General features: G+C 40.5%; 1 protein-coding gene across 2 annotated transcripts; it reads right to left on the reverse strand.

Annotated features, from left to right (window-relative positions):
- Positions 1–2,392: 2,392 nt before the first annotated feature.
- zranb2 (zinc finger, RAN-binding domain containing 2) lies at positions 2,393–15,114 on the reverse strand. Of its 2 annotated transcripts, XM_064989064.1 has the most exons (10): positions 14,984–15,113; positions 9,378–9,430; positions 8,946–9,054; positions 8,747–8,829; positions 8,561–8,637; positions 8,278–8,430; positions 7,748–7,911; positions 5,587–5,667; positions 3,725–3,868; positions 2,393–3,509 (listed from the first exon to the last, which is right to left on the reverse strand). In XM_064989064.1, the coding sequence occupies exons 1-10, from the start codon at positions 15,049–15,051 to the stop codon at positions 3,452–3,454; spliced, it is 990 nt and encodes a 329-aa protein (XP_064845136.1). In that variant the 5' UTR covers positions 15,052–15,113; the 3' UTR covers positions 2,393–3,451. The 2 variants fall into 2 exon arrangements, with proteins under 2 accessions (XP_064845136.1, XP_064845135.1); XM_064989063.1 differs by having other exon boundaries at positions 2,393–3,868; positions 14,984–15,114.
- Positions 15,115–18,844: the final 3,730 nt, after the last annotated feature.

An 18,844-nucleotide genomic window follows, 5' to 3' on the forward strand; every position in this document is an offset into this window, starting at 1 on the left:
GATTGTTCGGATGGAATACAGTGCAAATGCAGCCATACTGCATAATCCGTCTTGCTTTAGGGCAGGACCAGCACCAAAACTTGGAGAGATTTTGTAAATAAACGATTAACAATAATTGGTCTATGTAGTTGTGTAGGTAAATAGCACTACTGTAAATGCACTACCTCTGTTGCGAAAAGAAAATGTGTGAAGTAGGTAAGAATTATTTTCATTTTCAGCATCAGACTTGCCCTATTCTCACCTGAAATATAGTTTGATTCTACTTTGATAAATTACACATTTGGTTAACATCGACTGCAGTGATTGGATTTGCAATTGGTAGTATGACATTTCAGATTTAGATATAATTTCTCAGTCATTTAGATAGTGAGCCACTTAATAATCTTTATTTTCTTAAGGGTAGCTTAAGTTTAGATGAAATTATTCCCGTGTGAAGTAATTGTTAAACTATATTTTCACAGTAGCTTCCCCAACACTGCTGGCATCACCAATATTTATCTGCAAAGCGACTGCATAAAAGCCATCAGACCATTTAAAGCACAAGAGGCGGGCCTATCTTTCAACACTTATGACTCCCGCTGAATTTTTTTGTCAGCTGGACAATGGTCAATTCATTGAATACATTATTTTAATTCATGTTCACTTTTCAGCTGAAATTAGACAAAAGTTGTAGCATATGCTAGTAGGCAGCTATGCCTTAAATATAATATAGGCTATCAACGGCTTTGATAGGCCCATGATTGATTTCACCTGGACGAAGTGTTCTGATTCCTTCTGGGTTAATCTGAGGAGTTTTCAAATAATCCAGGACACCCCAGCCAAAATATGAAATTACACCATGCCAGTCAGTTCTTGCATTAAATGAGACATTTGGGCCTTGCTGTTGATATTTTTTTAAAGGTCCCGAGGCCCCTTGGTCCAATGGTTGAAAATCACCGACCTAGGATACTTCCTAGCCATGGGCAAGCCTAGGCCTAGTTGTTGCATTCTTCACAGTGCAGTTTTAATGCCATTTTCTGCCCTGAAAATGAACCAGGATCTGGGTTTAGAGGAATGTTGAATATGGCAATTCTCCTTTAAACCCAGAAAAGTCATTCAACATGCCATGCACCAACTTTAAGCTTAATGTCAAAATATGTTCGGTATTTATCAAGAATGGAGTTTCACTGAGCAACTATCATTACTGCAGTTATGTACTCCCAAAAAAGGTCTAAATAGAAAGTATTGTTATTGATCAAGTGTGCTGTGCCAACTCCACCTCTTCTGCACCTCCAATAAAATCCCTCATTGCTGCCACGCACAGGTCGGCTGATATAGAAGTAGGAAAGGTAATTGATTTTATCACCTACAACAGTATATAAACGCATCATCAATCTGCTGTTTCATCCATGCTACACGTAATGCAATATTTCATGCAAGTAGATTAAGTAGACAATATAGAGCACGTTTTCACAGTGGTTGTATATTTCTAGATAAGCTTTGTGTATTTTAATTCAATTCTTAATATTGTAGGTGAGGAATAGATGGATTTGGCGCATACGCACTTGGTCAAAAACAATATTCTTTCCAGACAAGACATTTTTCAGTTGCATGTACTTTTTATTTAGACATTTTTTTTGAAGTACCTCCCAGCCGTAATGACAATAGTTGGTAAGCAACACTCTTCGGCAAGCACCGAATCTATTTTGAAATAATTCATGAAACGCTGGTGAATGGCAAGTAGAAAGGCTGCTTCCTGGATTTAAAGTAGAATTGCCATATTCAACACGTTTCCTGTAAACCCAGATTTCCAACCCTGTAGTGCGTTTCTACATAGCCTCCTGGACGATATGATCTGGTCTGAAAATTAAACAGTGGGCTCCATAATGTAGTCTGCTAGTATTTTAAGTGCCACCTAAAGACAGGACTGAACGTCAATAAAATAGGATTAATCCGTAACATTATGTGCTTTGATTATAGTAGTGCCCTCAAGGTCAGTAGAGGGTGGCATTTGAAATTCCTGGACAGTGGGGTTCAAAACTGGGAAATCAGAATTTTGAAGTCATCCAACTCGGATTCTCAAATCGGAAACTCGGGCATCTTTCCAGAGCGCTGACTTTCCGACCTGAAGATCACTGATCGTGATTTGAACTCTTTTTTTTTTCCGAGTTCCCGGTTGTCTTGAAAGCGCCAATAATTTGCATACTTTCCCCACGGGGATGCATCGGCGTGTATCATGGATCACATGGAACGTAGGTGATTATTGCGACAACCAGAGATACATTTCCCACCGTATTACGTTTACACAGGCCGAGATCGGGCACACTGTCATTTAAAAAAATGGTCTCCTGACATTCACACCTTGTGAGTTTTGCATTTAAAAATAGCAATGATTGACGGGATTTTATTCATGCTGCTTACATTTCAGTTTATTTTTAGAGATCAAGATCTTAACACATTCTATTGATACTGTCATTTTGAAGAGAAAAAAATATATGTTTTTAAATTAATCCTTACTGCACAGTAATCATGAACTGTTTGAGTATACAACAGAGCAGAGAAACAAAGCAAAGATTTTAGCTTTCACAATAGAAAAAGTATTCATGAAATCCTGTTGAGTTTCACATACACACTTACCAAAGTTGAGTAGTGATTTTATAGGCTCTAAACATGAATTACTGTAAGACATATACTTAGTATTACCTCAACTGTCATTGGTGGCCTAACAACAGTCAGTACCAAATCATCTAGGGTTATTTCCTAAGCCTAAAACACCATTGGAATACCTTGCAATTATTTAAAACAAGAAATATTAGAAAGTAAAGAAAAATACTTACCTTCACTTCACCTCAAAACATAGAAAAGACTTAACAGGACATCAAATTAGTTTAGCAAGCTTATTGGTGAACACAAGATATTTCAAGATGGTTTTACAGACCCGAGTTGGTCATTTTTGCCTCACTTATACAATTTCACACACACACACAAGAATGTTCCCGAATCACTGTAAATCAGGGGTTAAGACCAACATCTTTAAAACATCCTTGGTAAAAAATGAAAGTTCATTCTATGCTATTTTCATTTCTCAAAACCTAACAATGACTGGATTAAAATGTTTCCTGCCATGATATTGTGCAGTTTGGATTAAAATTGGATGTTGCCTCTTCAATATTATTCTGTTTCAACAACAACAAAAAGGACCAGACACCATAAGCCTATTGAACACCTAAAGTTACACACTTGATACAGACAGGGAGCTTATTGAGCTCTAAAAAAGGCAGCATGTAATGAATGGTAAAAAGAGACATGTCACTATTTTCTTTTTTTAAGGAAAATATTTGTTGTGTACTGCAAAGCTCTGGTAAAATGAACAGCATAATGAACGGATCTGTCCTGTTTCTTTTTTTTTTTTTTAAACATCATTCACTGGCATTAAGATTCCTTTTTCCCCGTTTTACGGGCTGCTTTAAACTTATTTCTGTTTTGAACTTGAGCCAGAATGGGAAGATCCAGAGGACTGGCCACGGCGCCTGAAACGAAACAAAATACCAGAGAGGTGAGTAGGGTGGACAGGCACGACCCTCTAACTAAGGCTTAAATTCAACACATGCATCTGATATTACAGCATTAAGATAAGGTACTGTAGTAAGTCACATCAACATCTTGACTCTCGTAGTGAAAAGGGTAGTAGATGGCAAGGCTAATATTCAGTACACCATTTGCGGTATTCCACAGAAACCCAAACCTTTCGGACGATCGTGATCTAGAGCGCCTTTTTTTCCTCTCTCCAGATGAGGACCTGGAGCGACTACGCTTCTTTTCTCTCTCTGGTGAGGAGGAGGGCGAGTGAGTCCTCTTCCTGGGAGAAGAGGCCTTTCCAGACCTGGAGCTTTTGTAGAGATAAATCAAGTAATCAGTGAGGCAAAAACAATAACAAACCAGGTACAGTGCATACGGAAACTATTCAGACCCCTTAACTTTATCCACATTTTGTTATGTTACAGCTTTAATCTAAAATTGAATAAACACATTTCCATCAATCTATACACCCACAACGACAAAGCAAAAGGTTGTTTTTTTTTAGGTTTGCAAATTTATAAAAACAGAAATACCTTATTTACATAAGTATTCAGACTTTTTGCTATGAGACTCGAAATTGAGCTCAGGTGCAACCTGTTTCCATTGACTGGAGTCAACCTGTGGTAAATTCAATTGGTTGGACATGATTTGGAAAGGCACACACCTGTCTATATAAAGTCCCAGAGTTGACAGGACATGTCAGAGCAAAAAGTAAACCATGATGTCGAAGGAATTGTCCATAGAGTTCAGAGACAGGATTGTGTCGAGGCACAGATCTGGGGAAGTGTAGAATAAAAAAATCTGCTGCATTGAAGGGCCCCAAGAACACAGTGGCCTCCATTCTTAAAACAGAAGAAGTTTTGAACCCCCAAGACGGTGAAGCATGGAGGTGGCAACATCATGCTGTGGGGATGTTTTTTCAGCAATAGGGACTGGGAGACTAGTCAGGATTGAGGGAAATATGAACATAGCAAAGTACAGGGCTCCCGAGTGACGCAGCGGTCTAAGGCCCTGCATCGCAGTGCTAGAGGCGTCACCGGCCGTGATTTGGAGTCCCATAGGGCGGCGCACAATTGGCCGGTGTAGGCCGTCATTGTAAATAAGAATTTGTTCTTAACTGACTTGCCTAGTTAAAGGTTAAATGTGTATATAAAAATGTATATAAAAAAGACATCCTTGATGAAACCCTGCACCAGAGCAATCAGGGCGTGTTGGAAGGTTCACCTTCCAACAGGACAACAATCCTAAGCACACAGCCAAGACAACACAGGAATGGTTTCGGGACAAGTCTCAATGTCCTTGAATGGTCCAGCCAGAGCCCGGACTTGAAGCTGATTGAACATCTCTGGAGAAACCTGAAAATAGCTGTGCATCTACGCTCCCCATCCACCCCGACAGAGCTTGAGAGGATCTGCAGAGAAGGGAGAACCTCCCCAAATACAGGTGTGCCAAACTAGTAGCGTCATACCCAAGAAGACTCTAGGCTGTAATCGCTGTCAAAGGTGCTTCAACAAAGTACTTAGTAAAGGGTCTGAATACTTATGTAAATGTGATATCAGTTTATTTTTAGTGCATTTAATTTAATTTATAATAAATTTAATTTGATTAATTTTTGCTCTGTCATTATGGGTTATTGAGTGTAGACTGATGAGGAAAAAAACAATTTAATCCTTTTTAGAATAAGGCTATTAAGTAAAAAAATGTGGAAAATGTCAAGGGGTCTGAATACTTTCCAAATGCACAGGAAGTGAAACACTGGGGACGCAGCCTTAAAATGGATATGAAAAAGACCAACGGACATAGAAATAGTTGTTCGGAAACAGGGACAAACTTGTCATTATGTTGTGACACTTTCCATAATTAGATTGGGGACATCCAAAGAAGGAACCATATATGGAGAAACTGTAGGATTTGAGGTCATCAATGCACAGCCTCTTCTACACTTTAAATAGGGCAACATGGTTTCTGGAACATTCTGCCCAGTCACATACACTCTCTCCTAAGGGGAGCGCATGTCACCTCATTCACCTGGAGTTGGACCTGCGAGACCGGCCTCGCTCTTGGGAACTGGAGCGAGATCTGGAACTGGATGAGCTTCTTGATTGGGATCTGAAAAATAGAAAACAAGAAATGTAACAATATTTTCTAGAGAGTGAAAACAAGGGGAATGCACATGGATGATAACAAACAAGTTACACTAACAGTCAGTCAATGGCAAAAGAGATAAATGTTGCACATAAACCAATGATCACTGGCTACTTTGGACCATTTGTGACAAATCAACTTATCTAAAACTGGACTATACAAGGGATTATTTTTCCCCCCTTTTTTTTAAGTATCTAATTCAAGCTAAAATAAAAAGGTCAATCAACAATAAACCAAGTATTAAACCGGCAAGCATTAACCAACCATTCTAAAGCATGAAAAGATGCACACTTGTGAATATGCCCAGTCCCCCCCCTGACTTTTGATGTCATACGCCATCTTACATTGTTGTATCAACTTTTAAGTCATGGCAGTAACCTTCACTTTGTAACCAATTGACCGCAATACAGAAATCAACAACATATCTGAAAACATTAGTTGAAACAAATTACAAAAAACAGATTATACTTAATAAAAATATAAACGCAACATGTAGTGTTGGTCCCATGTTTCATGAGCTGAAAAATATTCCAGAAATGTTCCATATACACAAAAAGTTTAAAATTTTGCTTCCACAATTATTTTTTTTAAACATCCCTGTCAGTGACCATTTCTCTTTTGTCAAGACATGCCACACTTGTCAGGTGGATGGACTACCAAGACTGATTAAAACAGCATGATCACACACAGGTGCACCTTGTGCTGGGGACACTAAAAGGTCACAAATGTGCAGTTGTGTCATGCCACAGAAGTTGAGGGAGTGTGCAATTGGCATGCTGACCGCAGGAATTTCCACCAGCGCTGTTGCCAAATAATTTGTTAATTTCTCTACCATTTTAGAGAATTTGGGAGTATGTTCAACCGGCCTCAACCGCAGACCACGTATAACCAGGCCAGCCCAGGACCTCCACTTCCGGCTTCACCTGCGGGATTGTCTGAGACGAGTCAGCCAACAGCTGAAGAAAGAGTTTGCACAACGAAGAATTTCTGCACAAACTGTCAGAAACGAACTCCGAATTACATCTTGTCGTCCTCACCAGGGTCTTGACCCGACTGCAGTTTGGCGTCATAACCAACTTCAGTGGGCAAATGCTCATTCGATGTCTATGCATTTGAGAAGTGTGTTCTTCTCGGATTAATCCCAGTTTTAACTGTACCGGGCAGATGGCAAACAGTGTGTATGGCGTGGTGTAGGTTGAGCAGTTTGCGGATTTCATCGTCGTTAACAGAATGCCCCCATGGTGGCGGTGGGGTCATGTATGGGCAGACATAAGATATGGACAACAAACAATTGCATTTTATCAATGACAATTTGAATGCACAGAGATACCGTGACGAGATCATGAAGCCCATTGTCGTACCATTCATCCTCCGCTATCAACTCATGTTTCAGCATGATAATGCACGGCCCCATGTCGCAAGGATCTGTATATAACTCCTGGAAACGTCCCAGTTCTTCCATGGCCTGCATACTCACCAGACATGTGGCCCATTGAGCATGTTTGGCATGTTCTGGATCAACAGCGTGTCCCAGTTCCCGCCAATATCCAGCAACTTGGCACAGCCATTGAAGAGAAGTGAGACAACATTCCACAACCTGATCAACTCAATGCGAAGGAGATGTATCGCACTGCATGAGGCAAATGGTGGTCACACTAGATGCTGACTGGTTTTCTGATGAACGCCCAATCTATTTTTTAATTTTAAATTAAAAGGTATCTGTATTCCCAGTCATGTGAAATCCATAGATTTGGAACTAATGAAATTATTTAAATGGACAATTCCTTATATGAACTGTAACTCAATAAAATCTTAGAAATTGTTGCGTTTAGATTTTTGTTCAGTGTACAAATAAGCACAAGTACCCTTTTTCACATTATGATTAGGGTATAAACCCACACACATACTGAATCACTTAAAAGACAAAACAGGAGAAAAAAAGTAGCACAAAAGTACATAATTCATGAGGATCAATAGGTTATAAGGAATATTGAGCTGATACTGACATTTTGCCTGGAGTTACCCTTGACCTGTACCCTTTTACCTGGACCTGGACCGAGAGCTGGAGGAGCCCGAGGAGGATTGGGAAGACCCTGGGGTGCTATCCTTTATTGCGACTGGCTTGTCCTTCTCCCCCTCATCACCACTGGCATCCAGATCGTACTTTGACAAGTCTGCATCATCATCGTCGTCGTCGTCATCCTCATCCTGGGGAACCAGAGATCACGGTTTCAAAATATAAGAGGTGTGGTGCTAACTAGGTCCAAATTATATTTTTAACTTTAAGGTTATGGACACTTCCATCCCTGTTTGTAACTGAGGTCCTCTCTGAAAGTGACCAATAAGAAGCTAATTTTCCTTTAACGTTGCACAATATTTTACTGCAATATGGCCTATTAACAACTCATGTGGCGAGCTTTCTGATGCAATGTGGGTTCTCCACATTGTGCTGCATACTGATATTGGACAAGAATGTTAAGCTATGGAAAAGAGCCATATTGCCCCCAAACTTGTTCAGTTAATGCGGAGCACAGGTTGCATTTTATTTCCCCATCTCAGGGACCATGTCCTCACATCTAGTTTGTATTTTGAAAGGTCTCCTTCCTCTTCGTCGTCATCCTCCTCCTCCTCCTCTTCTGGTTTCACTGGTTCCGCCTTCTTTTCACTCTCCTTCGAGGAAGACCTGCTACCAGGTTTCCCACGGTACTTTTTTTTCTTTCTCCCAAACTGGCAGATATTGAAATCCAAAAGTATTAGTGTAAACGGAATGGCAACATTGTCTAAAGTAGACCAAATCATAAACCAGTATTACTTGACAGTTATAAGCACATAGTGTGGCTTCTTAAAAGAGATTCACCTCGTCGTATTCTCCATCAGATTCCTCTCTGTCAATGTACTCCACATTCTCCCTCTCATTGAATCCTCCACCATATCCTGATAACAGGAAAGGGCAATGGAATTAAGAATTAACTAGGAATATCCAAGGAGGTAATGCATTTCAAAACATGACAGAAAACTTCTAGGGCAGTGTTGTGTAATGTACCTGTTCTCTCCTCGAGCTTGGCATATTTAGGTGTGTTACACATGTTGCACTCAGACCTCCTGGCCCAGTTCACATTGCCGCAGCTATATATTAAAAAGGAATACAATCATGTGCTTATCCGACACAGTCAAAGCATAACCCGTGTCAAGATCCACCATGCACGAGTCAAAGTTTAATGAAGAGTTAGCTAATCACTTACGTTTTACACTGCCAATCGTTTGCACTAAAGAGGCCCCGACTCTTCTCAGCCAGGGTCTTGCCAATCTCTGTCCCTCCTGCTTTCATCATCTTTGCCTCTGTTGTCTTTTCTGTTTTGGATAGATAGGGATTCACGTTGGTGTGACAATCCTTTGACTCCGAAGTCAGTGAAACAAATCCTGGTCATGTTATTCCTTGATACCGCCTAACATGAATTGTCAGTGGTTACTTTTCTGATGGACTCACAGATTTCTTTACAGGCTGACTGACATCAAGAGAACCAGTATTTACAACTGTAAGTCTCATCACAATGAATCTCTCTATTCCTCCAACCAAACGATTGTACATTTGTGGAGCGATTCATCTTGACAAGTGTAAAGAGTCATGACAGGGTAATAAGTGTAGTACTGGGTCATATAGAGACATAACTTACCACTGCCACATCTATTACAGCTTGTTCTTCTTGCAAAGTTCACATTTCCACACCTAGAGGAAAATAATGTGTCAAAATGAGCACATGTCCAATCAAAAACAACTCTTTTGAACAATGGGTAAAATGTTCCTGCGTTTTTGGACACCCTCATACAGCACAATACAACAATTATTTTACTGTACAGAGACAGGACAGTGAAGCCATTTATTTTTGATCGATACTTCTGCATTTTGAAACACAGAATGTCAATCAACACTCCTTGAGGCCATGGCCATATAATGCAGGGGTTTACTGGGTCTGAAGCCAGTAATGAGGAAGAAGGGGGAAAAAAGTTAAAACGTTTGGGGATCACATAAAAGTGTCCTTGTTTTTGAAAGAAGCACAATTTTGTCCATTAAAATACCATCAAATTGATTAGAAAGTGCAGATATTGTTAATAACTATTGTAGCTGGAAACGGCAGACCTTTAATGGAACATCTACAAAGGCGTACAGAGGCCCATTATCAGCAACAATCACTCCTGTGTTCCAATGGCACGTTGTGTTAGCTAATCCAAAGCTTTCATTTTAAAAAGGCTATTTGATCATAACAAACCCCTGCCTAGAAGCCAGCATCCCGGAGTCGCCTCTTCAGTGTTGATGTTCAGACTGGTGTTTTGCGGGTACTATTTAATGAAGCTGCCAGTTGAGGACTTGTGAGGCATCCGTTTCTCAAACTAGACACCGATGTACTTGTCCTCCCATTCTATTCTGGTTAGAGCCAGTTTGCGCTGTTCTGCGAAGGGATTAGTAAACAGTGTTGTACGAGATCTTCAGTTTCTTGGCAATTTCTCACATGGAATAGCCTATATTTCTCAGAACAAGAATGGACTGATGAGTTTCAGAAGAAAGGTCTTCGTTTCTGGACATTTTGAGCCTGTAATCAAACCCACAAATGCTGATGATCCAGATACTCAACTAGTCTAAAGGCGGCCAGTTTTATTGCTTCTTTAATTAGCTTAAGTTCAGCTGTGCTAACATAATTGCAAAATAATTTTCTAATGATCAATTAGCCTTTTAAAAGGATAAATTTGGATTAGCTAACAACGTGCCATTGGAACACAGGAGTGATGGTTGCTGATAATGGGCCTCTGTACGCCTATGTAGATATTCCATTTTTTTTTATCAGTCGTTTCCAGCTACAAGTCATTTACAACATGAATAACGTCTACACTGTATTTCTGATCAATTTGCCTCTGTACGCCTATGTAGATATTCCATTTTTTTTTATCAGTCGTTTCCAGCTACAAGTCATTTACAACATGAATAACGTCTACACTGTATTTCTGATCAATTTGATGGTATTTTTAATGGACCAAAAACCATTGCTTTTCTTTCAAAAACAAGGACATTTCTAAGTGACCCCAAACTTTTGAACACACCCCAGTACCAGTCAAATTTGGACACCTCATTCAAGGGTTATCTTTACTACTAGACATCAAAACTGAAATAACACATATGGAATCATGTAGTAAAACCCCACAACAACAAAAAAGGGTTCAACAAATCTAGATAGTTGTTAAATTTGAGAATCTTCAAAGTAGCCAACCTTTGCCTTGATAAAAGCATTGCACACTGTTGGAATTATCTCAACCAGCTTCATGAGGTTGTTACTTGTAAGGTCAGTATAAGTGCATCAAAGCTGGGACCGAGGGACTGAAAACAGCTTCAAACTCAAGGCCATCAGAATTAAATAGACATCACTAGTACATTACAGGCTGATGCCCTATATACAGTTGAAGTCGGAAGTTAACATGCACTGAGGTTGTAGTCATTAAAACACGTTTTTCAACCACTCCACAAAGTTCTTGTTAACAAACTATAGTTTTGGCAAGTTGGTTAGGACATCTACTTTGTGCATGACACGTAATTTGTCCACCAATTGTTTACAGACAGATTTCACTTATAATTCACTGTATCACAATTCCAGTGGGTCAGAAGTTTACATACACTAAGTTGACTGTGCCTTTAATCTCTTAAAGCTAGGGGGCAGAATTTTCCCTTTTGGATAAATAGCGTGCCCAATTTCAACTTCCTGCTACTCATGCCAAGAATATAAGATATGCATATTATTCATATTATTTGGATAGAAAACACTGAAGTTTCTAAAACTGTTTGAATCATGTCTGAGTACAACAGAACTTATGTAGCAGGCAAAACCCCGAGGACTAACTAAAGATTTTTTTCTCTTCTCACTCTCTGTTCCCTATATTGTCTTTGCCATTGGATATTTAATAGGAACCTATTTTCAGTTCCTACCGCTTCCACTGGATGTCGCCAGTCTTTGGAATATGGTTGATGTTATTCCTTTGTGCTATGAAGAACTAGGCCAACTCGGAACTGGGGACACTTGTGAGTTGCGCAAGACGTGAAAAGCAGTGCTGGTTTCCTTCCTTTTCTGTATTGAATACAGATTGCCCCGTCGACAATTTGATCGATTATTAACGTTTAAAAATACCTAATGATGTATTACAAAAGTAGTTAAAATATTTTGGCAAAGTTTATAGGCAACTTTTGAAATATTTTGTAGTGACGTTGCGTTTTTATCTGGATCAAACACGCTTTATAAATGGACATTTTCGATATATATGGACGGAATTAATCGAACAAAAGGACCAATTGTGATGTTTATGGGACATATTGGAGTGCCAACAAAAGAAGCTCAAAGGTAATGCATGTTTTATATTTTATTTCAGCGTTTTGTGTAGCGCCTGCTATGCTAGCTCCTTTGATTACTGCTAGTGCAGACGGTGCAGGCTATTAGATAATAGCTTGTTATGCTTTCGCCGAAAATCATTTTTAAAATCTGACATGTTGGGTGGATTCACAACGAGTGTAGCTTTAATTGAGTATCTTACATGTGTGATTTAATGAAAGTTTGAATTTTATAGCATTTTATTTGAATCTGGCGCTCTCCATTTCCCCCAGCTATTGGCCAGTTGAGACACTAGCGTCTCCCCTATCCATAAGAGGTTTTAAGGCACAAAGTTCACATGTTCTAGAAAGCATTTCTGCCCAAAAAAACAAACACATTTTGGGTTCAAACTGCTCTCATGTGAAGTAGTGACTCTCGACATAATCCTAGTTTCCTGAAATGAGTCACAAATGTGAAGGGGTCTGAATACTTTCCGAATGCACTGTGTGTGATAGATTTGTAGATATACATGTGTGTGTATATCTATAAATCTATATACACACATACACATAGCAACCACCAACCACAGGAGGATTCAGGAGCCTGTCTCAAAGAGTGTAGATAGCTGCTGCCGCTCTGCTATTTGTCAGATGGGGAGGAGACGAGATAGGGGGCCCACACGTGGGTAAGTGGGGGGGCCCTGCCTTGATTAGATAACTGATTAATAAAAATAATCCATTGCATAATAAATAAATGTGACTGGTTATGTGGGAGTTGAGCCCAAGCGCTATGCCCAAAAAACAAAAACACGTATTTTTTACACAGGAACGTAAAATTATCAAAAAGCATTGTTTGGGCAGAAATGCCTTCTCAAACATGTGAAATTTCATGTGCCTTATTAACAAACTTGTATGCCATCTGTAAATACAAATACAATTGTTAAAATTACAACCCTATTTGGTTTAGCCACAGAAAAAGGCAGCAACATTCCCACTAGCCATGATTGGCTGAGATGAGTGGGCTGGACATGCAGACCAATCCAAACTCATCTCGGCCATATAGCACGCCTCTATTTGAGCTGGTCAGTATGTCAAGGTAATCCTGTCTAGTTCGGCATTTAAAAAAAATAGTGTAGTAAAACTGCATAAGTGTTGCTCTCCACTTTCTGGAGGACCAAGTTTTGAAAACAGTGGAATTCGAGTATGATAGGTGCGTTCTCCATCTCCGGATTACATCTTGAAACTAAGTGCAACCACGGAATCCGACAGGAGATGCGTCCATCCATGATGTATACAGGTAAGAGTCTACATTCAGATATTACACATTTCTAACGGACAGAAAGTGGTTTAATTTCAAGTGTACCGTTAGCTAGTTAGCATTAGCTGGCTGTCTCACTAGCTAACATTACGTCTATGATCTTATTATTCGTATCTCAGAGCCATTTGCTTGGCTAGTTATAGCCTAATGTTAGCTAGCTAACATTGAGCCTGGTTGGTTAGCGACCTGTAGATTCATGCAGGGTAGTAACAAATTGAGATTATGGTTCATTGTTTAGCTAGCTAACAAAAGACTCCACTATGCATGTAACCCTTTTGGGTGCGTTCATAAATTCGGTTTGGCCATCTACTCCTATTTCAGAGCACTCACATCCAAGTGTGCCAGAACGCAGAATAACTAATTTACTTACACTCAACACCCATTGAATATGTCCAGTGTCAGTAAACGTCCAGCTAAAAATCGCAATTAAATTGTTGCCAGCAGCAGTTAGTCACCAACACTCTGGATAACACGAAAACAGCCTAACCAGTTCTACTAGGGTGAGTAAAATGGTCCGTTTGGGTGAGGGCTAAAGCTTAAGAGGGTGTGAACGATACTGAATGGGTGTACACAATGAAGAGCTCTTCAGTAGGTACCCCAGAAGTGAGGTTACAAGTTTATCATCTTTCAAAGCAGAATTTACTTTCCCATTGTTACTCTAATGAAGTATATGAAATACAATTGTGTAGCTCTGTCTCTGCTTTTATCCAATGTAAACACAGTTTCAAATTTTGCTACATAAGACCGAATCAAGGCGGTCGGACAAATGTTGGTACACGGATTTGTTAATAGAAAATTGTGTGCTGGGAAGAGGAAAGACCCGGGGCATAGGATTTTTTTTTATTTCAATACGAATTGGTTAGCTAGCTAGCTTGTATCACTTGAATTAGTGATAGAGAAAATGTTATCGTACAGTGTGGGCCACTTAGAGAATGTCACTTCTTGCAACGCCAGGGTTGTGAGTTCGATTCTTACGGGGAACCAGTATGATAATGTATGCACGCGGTACTGTAAGTCACTCTGGTTAAAAGCGTCTGCTAAATTACTAAAGTATAACTGTAAATTGTGTCGAGTGGAAAATAATTGACCAACAATAGCGAGCCACCATCTAACGTTAAACCCCCACTTATCATTGGCACACTGGGTAAAATTAAACCAGTGTTGACATAACTAACGTTAGTTATGTCAACTAACTAGCCAACACTAGGAAGTGTCGCTAGTGTGTGCTAGCAAGCCATCCTTCTTTCATTGAACATCGGGGTTAGTTGCCCAACAAGCTGTACCACACATCAAGGGGAGTTAGGCTTTCAAACGATGTTATATGCACTGGCTGCACACACGTAACGTTAGCTGGCTAGCTAGTGAGTTCTGGTTAACAATACAGCTAACGAGATACGTTAGCAAATATAATTGTTGCTAGCTATAACTACCGTTAGTGATTTTAGTATCAAGGTAGTTACAATATCAAATCGTTTTGGGCCTTGTCCTTTGTAACGTTAGCTAGCTCATTCACGTTTCGCTAACATGTGGTGAAAGCTAGACACAGCAAGCCTAACATTTTATTTGAATGCTTCAACAACATGTCTGCTCAAAATGTAGCTTGTTCGTTATCTTACTTCTTATCAGGGCAAATCCAGTCTCCGTCGCTCACGCGAAAACTCTTCCCAGATATTTTTGTATCCATTGCTAATCGCTAGCTGGCCTCACGACGCCTGAAAGAAAGAACCTTCTTCTTCTTCTATGCTTTCATGGCGGTCCACAAACAAACGTTTAAAGTGCATGCCGCCACCTACTGTGCTGGAATGTACTACCAATCATGATCTGCCAAATTCTGTACTACCATGAAAATAAAACGCAAAACCAAATAAATGCGTCGGCGCTACCATGTGTCTATTAATACAGCGCGTTGTGACAGTTGAAAGGTCATGTCAATATCATGTAAACAAAACCGATTGACCATTTTGCAGGATGGATTTCTGGTAAGTTTTATTGCAGATGTCTTGCCGTTCATTTTATTATATATTTTGAAATGCGTGAGTAACAGTCTTGTGGCCCTGATTACTCGTTGTCTGAACATTATGACAACTTATTACAGTGTTTGAAGTAGCTAGGTCTATAATTGTATGTTGTTGATCTGTGCACGTGTATGGACTACGGTAGCTTGCTGTGATGGAGTTGGCTCGTTATGACGTTGTGGTACTGTAGATTTGGACATAATTGTGTCAAGTTCTGTACCTGATCACATCCATGATCATGATTGGTTTATAATGGCACAACAATATTCACCTGAATGACCCCTGATTTCCTAGTAACCACAGAACAATCATGAGCTGTTAGTCTGCTACAATGGATGGCCGACCGACTGCCTGGTTGGTTATTTGGGTAGCTGTTTCCTCGCAGAGGGTTTGGAAGGTGCTCCTTTTCAGTCTGATGTGCATTTTGAAGTCATCAATCGCACAGGTACACTTTTCGGCATTGTCTAGAATCCGTCTGTGTGTAAATTGCGGATTGGGTGTTAAACATATTCCGGATTTCCATGTCAATGTTGGCAGTGTCATACTCTTAAAAAAAACATGAAAGACTGCTGTAGCAAGCTAGTTACTGTATCTGTCTTGAATAGCCTGATATGTTAATAGCTAAGTAAGTTCCGTTATACTACTCTAGCTATTGCCATTCCAGCTGACAATCAGCTGATTGCACTTGCTAACGTTAGCTAGCTGGCTAGTTAGTTAGCTTGATGTTACTGTAGCTAAACAAGGTTAGTGACAGACGGTCACGCCAAATGCAAGTTAAGTTGCAAGGCCAATGTGTTGATCTTACATTGTCTCCAACACTGTCACTGTCAGCCAGTCTAAAAAATAGATGAAACCACATTGTTTACTAACTAAAAGAGAGCAGTCACGCCTTCTCTGTTTTCAGCCATCTTTATTTGGGAACCTTTCATCGTTCGTAAATTCGTCCTTATCAAGCTCTAGATGCTCGAACCAGAGCGCTCGCATTTCTGAGCAGAGCATCCAGAGTGAATTTACGAAGGCGCCCTATATCACGCTGAAACACTCCGCCCTTAGGATTGCATAGAATTGGATTGTTCAGCAACTACTTCAATAGTAACATCTGTTACCCCCAATATCTATTTTTCCATCTCCACAATAACCTTCAACCTGACATTTCTGCTTTCCACAACCCGAGTCATATTGATAACCTTACCAATAAAAGCTATGAAGTTAATTATGATATTAATTATCAATGTGTCCTTTATCAATGTGTCCTTTGACACCACACAGGTACATCCACAGGTACATCCATGTAAGCTCCATCAGTCTGCACTGTAGTTATTCGGCCTCTGCATCATGACTGATCAAATCAAATGTATTAGTCACATGCGCTGAATACAACAGGTGCAGAGACCTTACAGTGAAATGCTTACTTACGAGCCCCTAACCAACAGTGCAGGGTTAAAAATATGGATAAGAACAAGAGATAATAGTATCACGTAATTACAAAGCAGCAGTAAATTTATATATATACTGCTCAAAAAATAAAGGGAACACTTAAACAACACAATGTAACTCCAAGTCAGTCACACTTCTGTGAAATCAAACTGTCCACTTAGGAAGCAACACTGATTGACAATAATTTTCACATGCTGTTGTGCAAATGGAATAGACAACAGGTGGAAATTATAGGCAATTAGCAAGACACCCCCAATAAAGGAGTTGTTCTGCAGTTTATGACCACAGACTACTTCTCAGTTCCTATGCTTCCTGGCTGATGTTTTGGTCGCTTTTGAATGCTGGCGGTGCTTTCACTCTAGTGGTAGATTGAGAAGGCGTCTACAACCCACACAAGTGGTTCAGGTAATGCAGCTCATCCAGGATGGAACATCAATGCGAGCTGTGGCAAGAAGGTTTGCTGTGTCTGTCAGCGTAGTGTCCAGAGCATGGAGGCGCTACCAGGAGACAGGCCAGTACATCAGGAGACGTGGAGGAGGCCGTAGGAGGGCAACAACCCAGCAGCAGGACCGCTACCTCCGCCTTTGTGCAAGGAGGAGCACTGCCAGAGCCCTGCAAAATGACCTCCAGCAGGCCACAAATGTGCATGTGTCTGCTCAAACGGTCAGAAACAAACTCCATGAGGGTGGTATGAGGACCCGACGTCCACAGGTGGGGGTTGTGCTTACTACAGCCCAACACCGTGCAGGACGTTTGGCATTTGCCAGAGAACACCAAGATTGGCAAATTTGCCACTGGCGCCCTGTGCTCTTCACAGATGAAAGCAGGTTTACACTGAGCACATGTGACAGATGTGACAGTCTGGAGACGCCGTGGAGAACGTTCTGCTGCCTGCAACATCCTCCAGCATGACCGGTTTGGCGGTGGGTCAGTCATGGTGTGGGGTGGCATTTCTTTGGGGGGCCACACAGCCCTCCATTTGCTCACCAGAGGTAGCCTGACTGCCATTAGGTACCGAGATGAGATCCTCAGACCCCTTGTGAGACCATATGCTGGTGCGGTTGGCCCTGGGTTCCTCCTAATGCAGGTCAATGCTAGACCTCATGTGGCTGAAGTGTGTCAGCAGTTCCTGCAAGAGGAAGGCATAGATGCTATGGACTGGCCCGCCCATTCACCAGACCTGAATCCAATTGAGCACATCTGGGACATCATGTCTCGCTCCATCCAGCGCTTTTAACGGACCTCTGAGACTATCACAGTGCAGGTGCATTTATACGGAGACTTGATTACACACAGGTGGATTGTATTTATCATCATTAGTCATTTAGGTCAACATTGGATCATTCAGAGATCCTCACTGAACTTCTGGAGAGAGTTTGCTGCACTGAAAGTAAAGGGGCTGAATAATTTTGCACGCCCAATTTTTCAGTTTTTGATTTGTTAAAAAAGTTTGAAATATCCAATAAATGTCGTTCCACTTCATGATTGTGTCCCACTTGTTGTTGATTCTTCACAAAAAAATACAGTTTTATATCTTTATGTTTGAAGCCTGAAATGTGGCAAAAGGTTGCAAAGTTCAAGGGGGCCGAATACTTTCGCAAGGCACTGTGCATACATACATACAGGGGGGTGTTGGTACAGAGTCTACCTGGCATCCACCAAATGCTGCACTGTGTTCTCCCCCACAAGTACAGCACTTAACATTTTTCATTGCTTCCACATTCACTGTCATCATGATTCCCTCCACACTTGGCACATCTTTCCTTTACACTGATTAGCTACATGTCCCATTTATTGGCATTTAAAACACCACAGTTCATATGGGACAAATTCTCTAACATTGATACTAAGGAATCCTATCTGCACTTTCCCGGCAAGACTTTCTCAAACCTCAGCATCACTGATAAGCTTTCACTTCTTTGACCCTATTTCCTACTGATCAAGTTTTTGGCCTCAATCACTCTGCCTTCCTTCACATTTTCTTTCATATCATCTGCGGAGATAGATATTGGGACCCCAGTAACG

This window comes from Oncorhynchus masou, chromosome 15, assembly GCF_036934945.1.
Source record: "Oncorhynchus masou masou isolate Uvic2021 chromosome 15, UVic_Omas_1.1, whole genome shotgun sequence".
In the NCBI taxonomy this organism is placed as follows: Eukaryota; Metazoa; Chordata; class Actinopteri; order Salmoniformes; family Salmonidae; genus Oncorhynchus; species Oncorhynchus masou.

Excerpts from the sequence above, each read along its gene's own strand:
- zranb2 (XM_064989063.1), bottom strand. The coding sequence starts at position 15,051 with ATGGATACAAAAATATCTGGGAAGAGTTTTCGCGTGAGCGACGGAGAC. Across the intron at positions 8,830-8,945 it reads AACGATTGGCAGTGTAAAAC|CTGCGGCAATGTGAACTGGG; the intron begins GTAAGTGATTAG and ends TTTAATATATAG. Across the intron at positions 8,431-8,560 it reads CTGATGGAGAATACGACGAG|TTTGGGAGAAAGAAAAAAAA; the intron begins GTGAATCTCTTT and ends AATATCTGCCAG.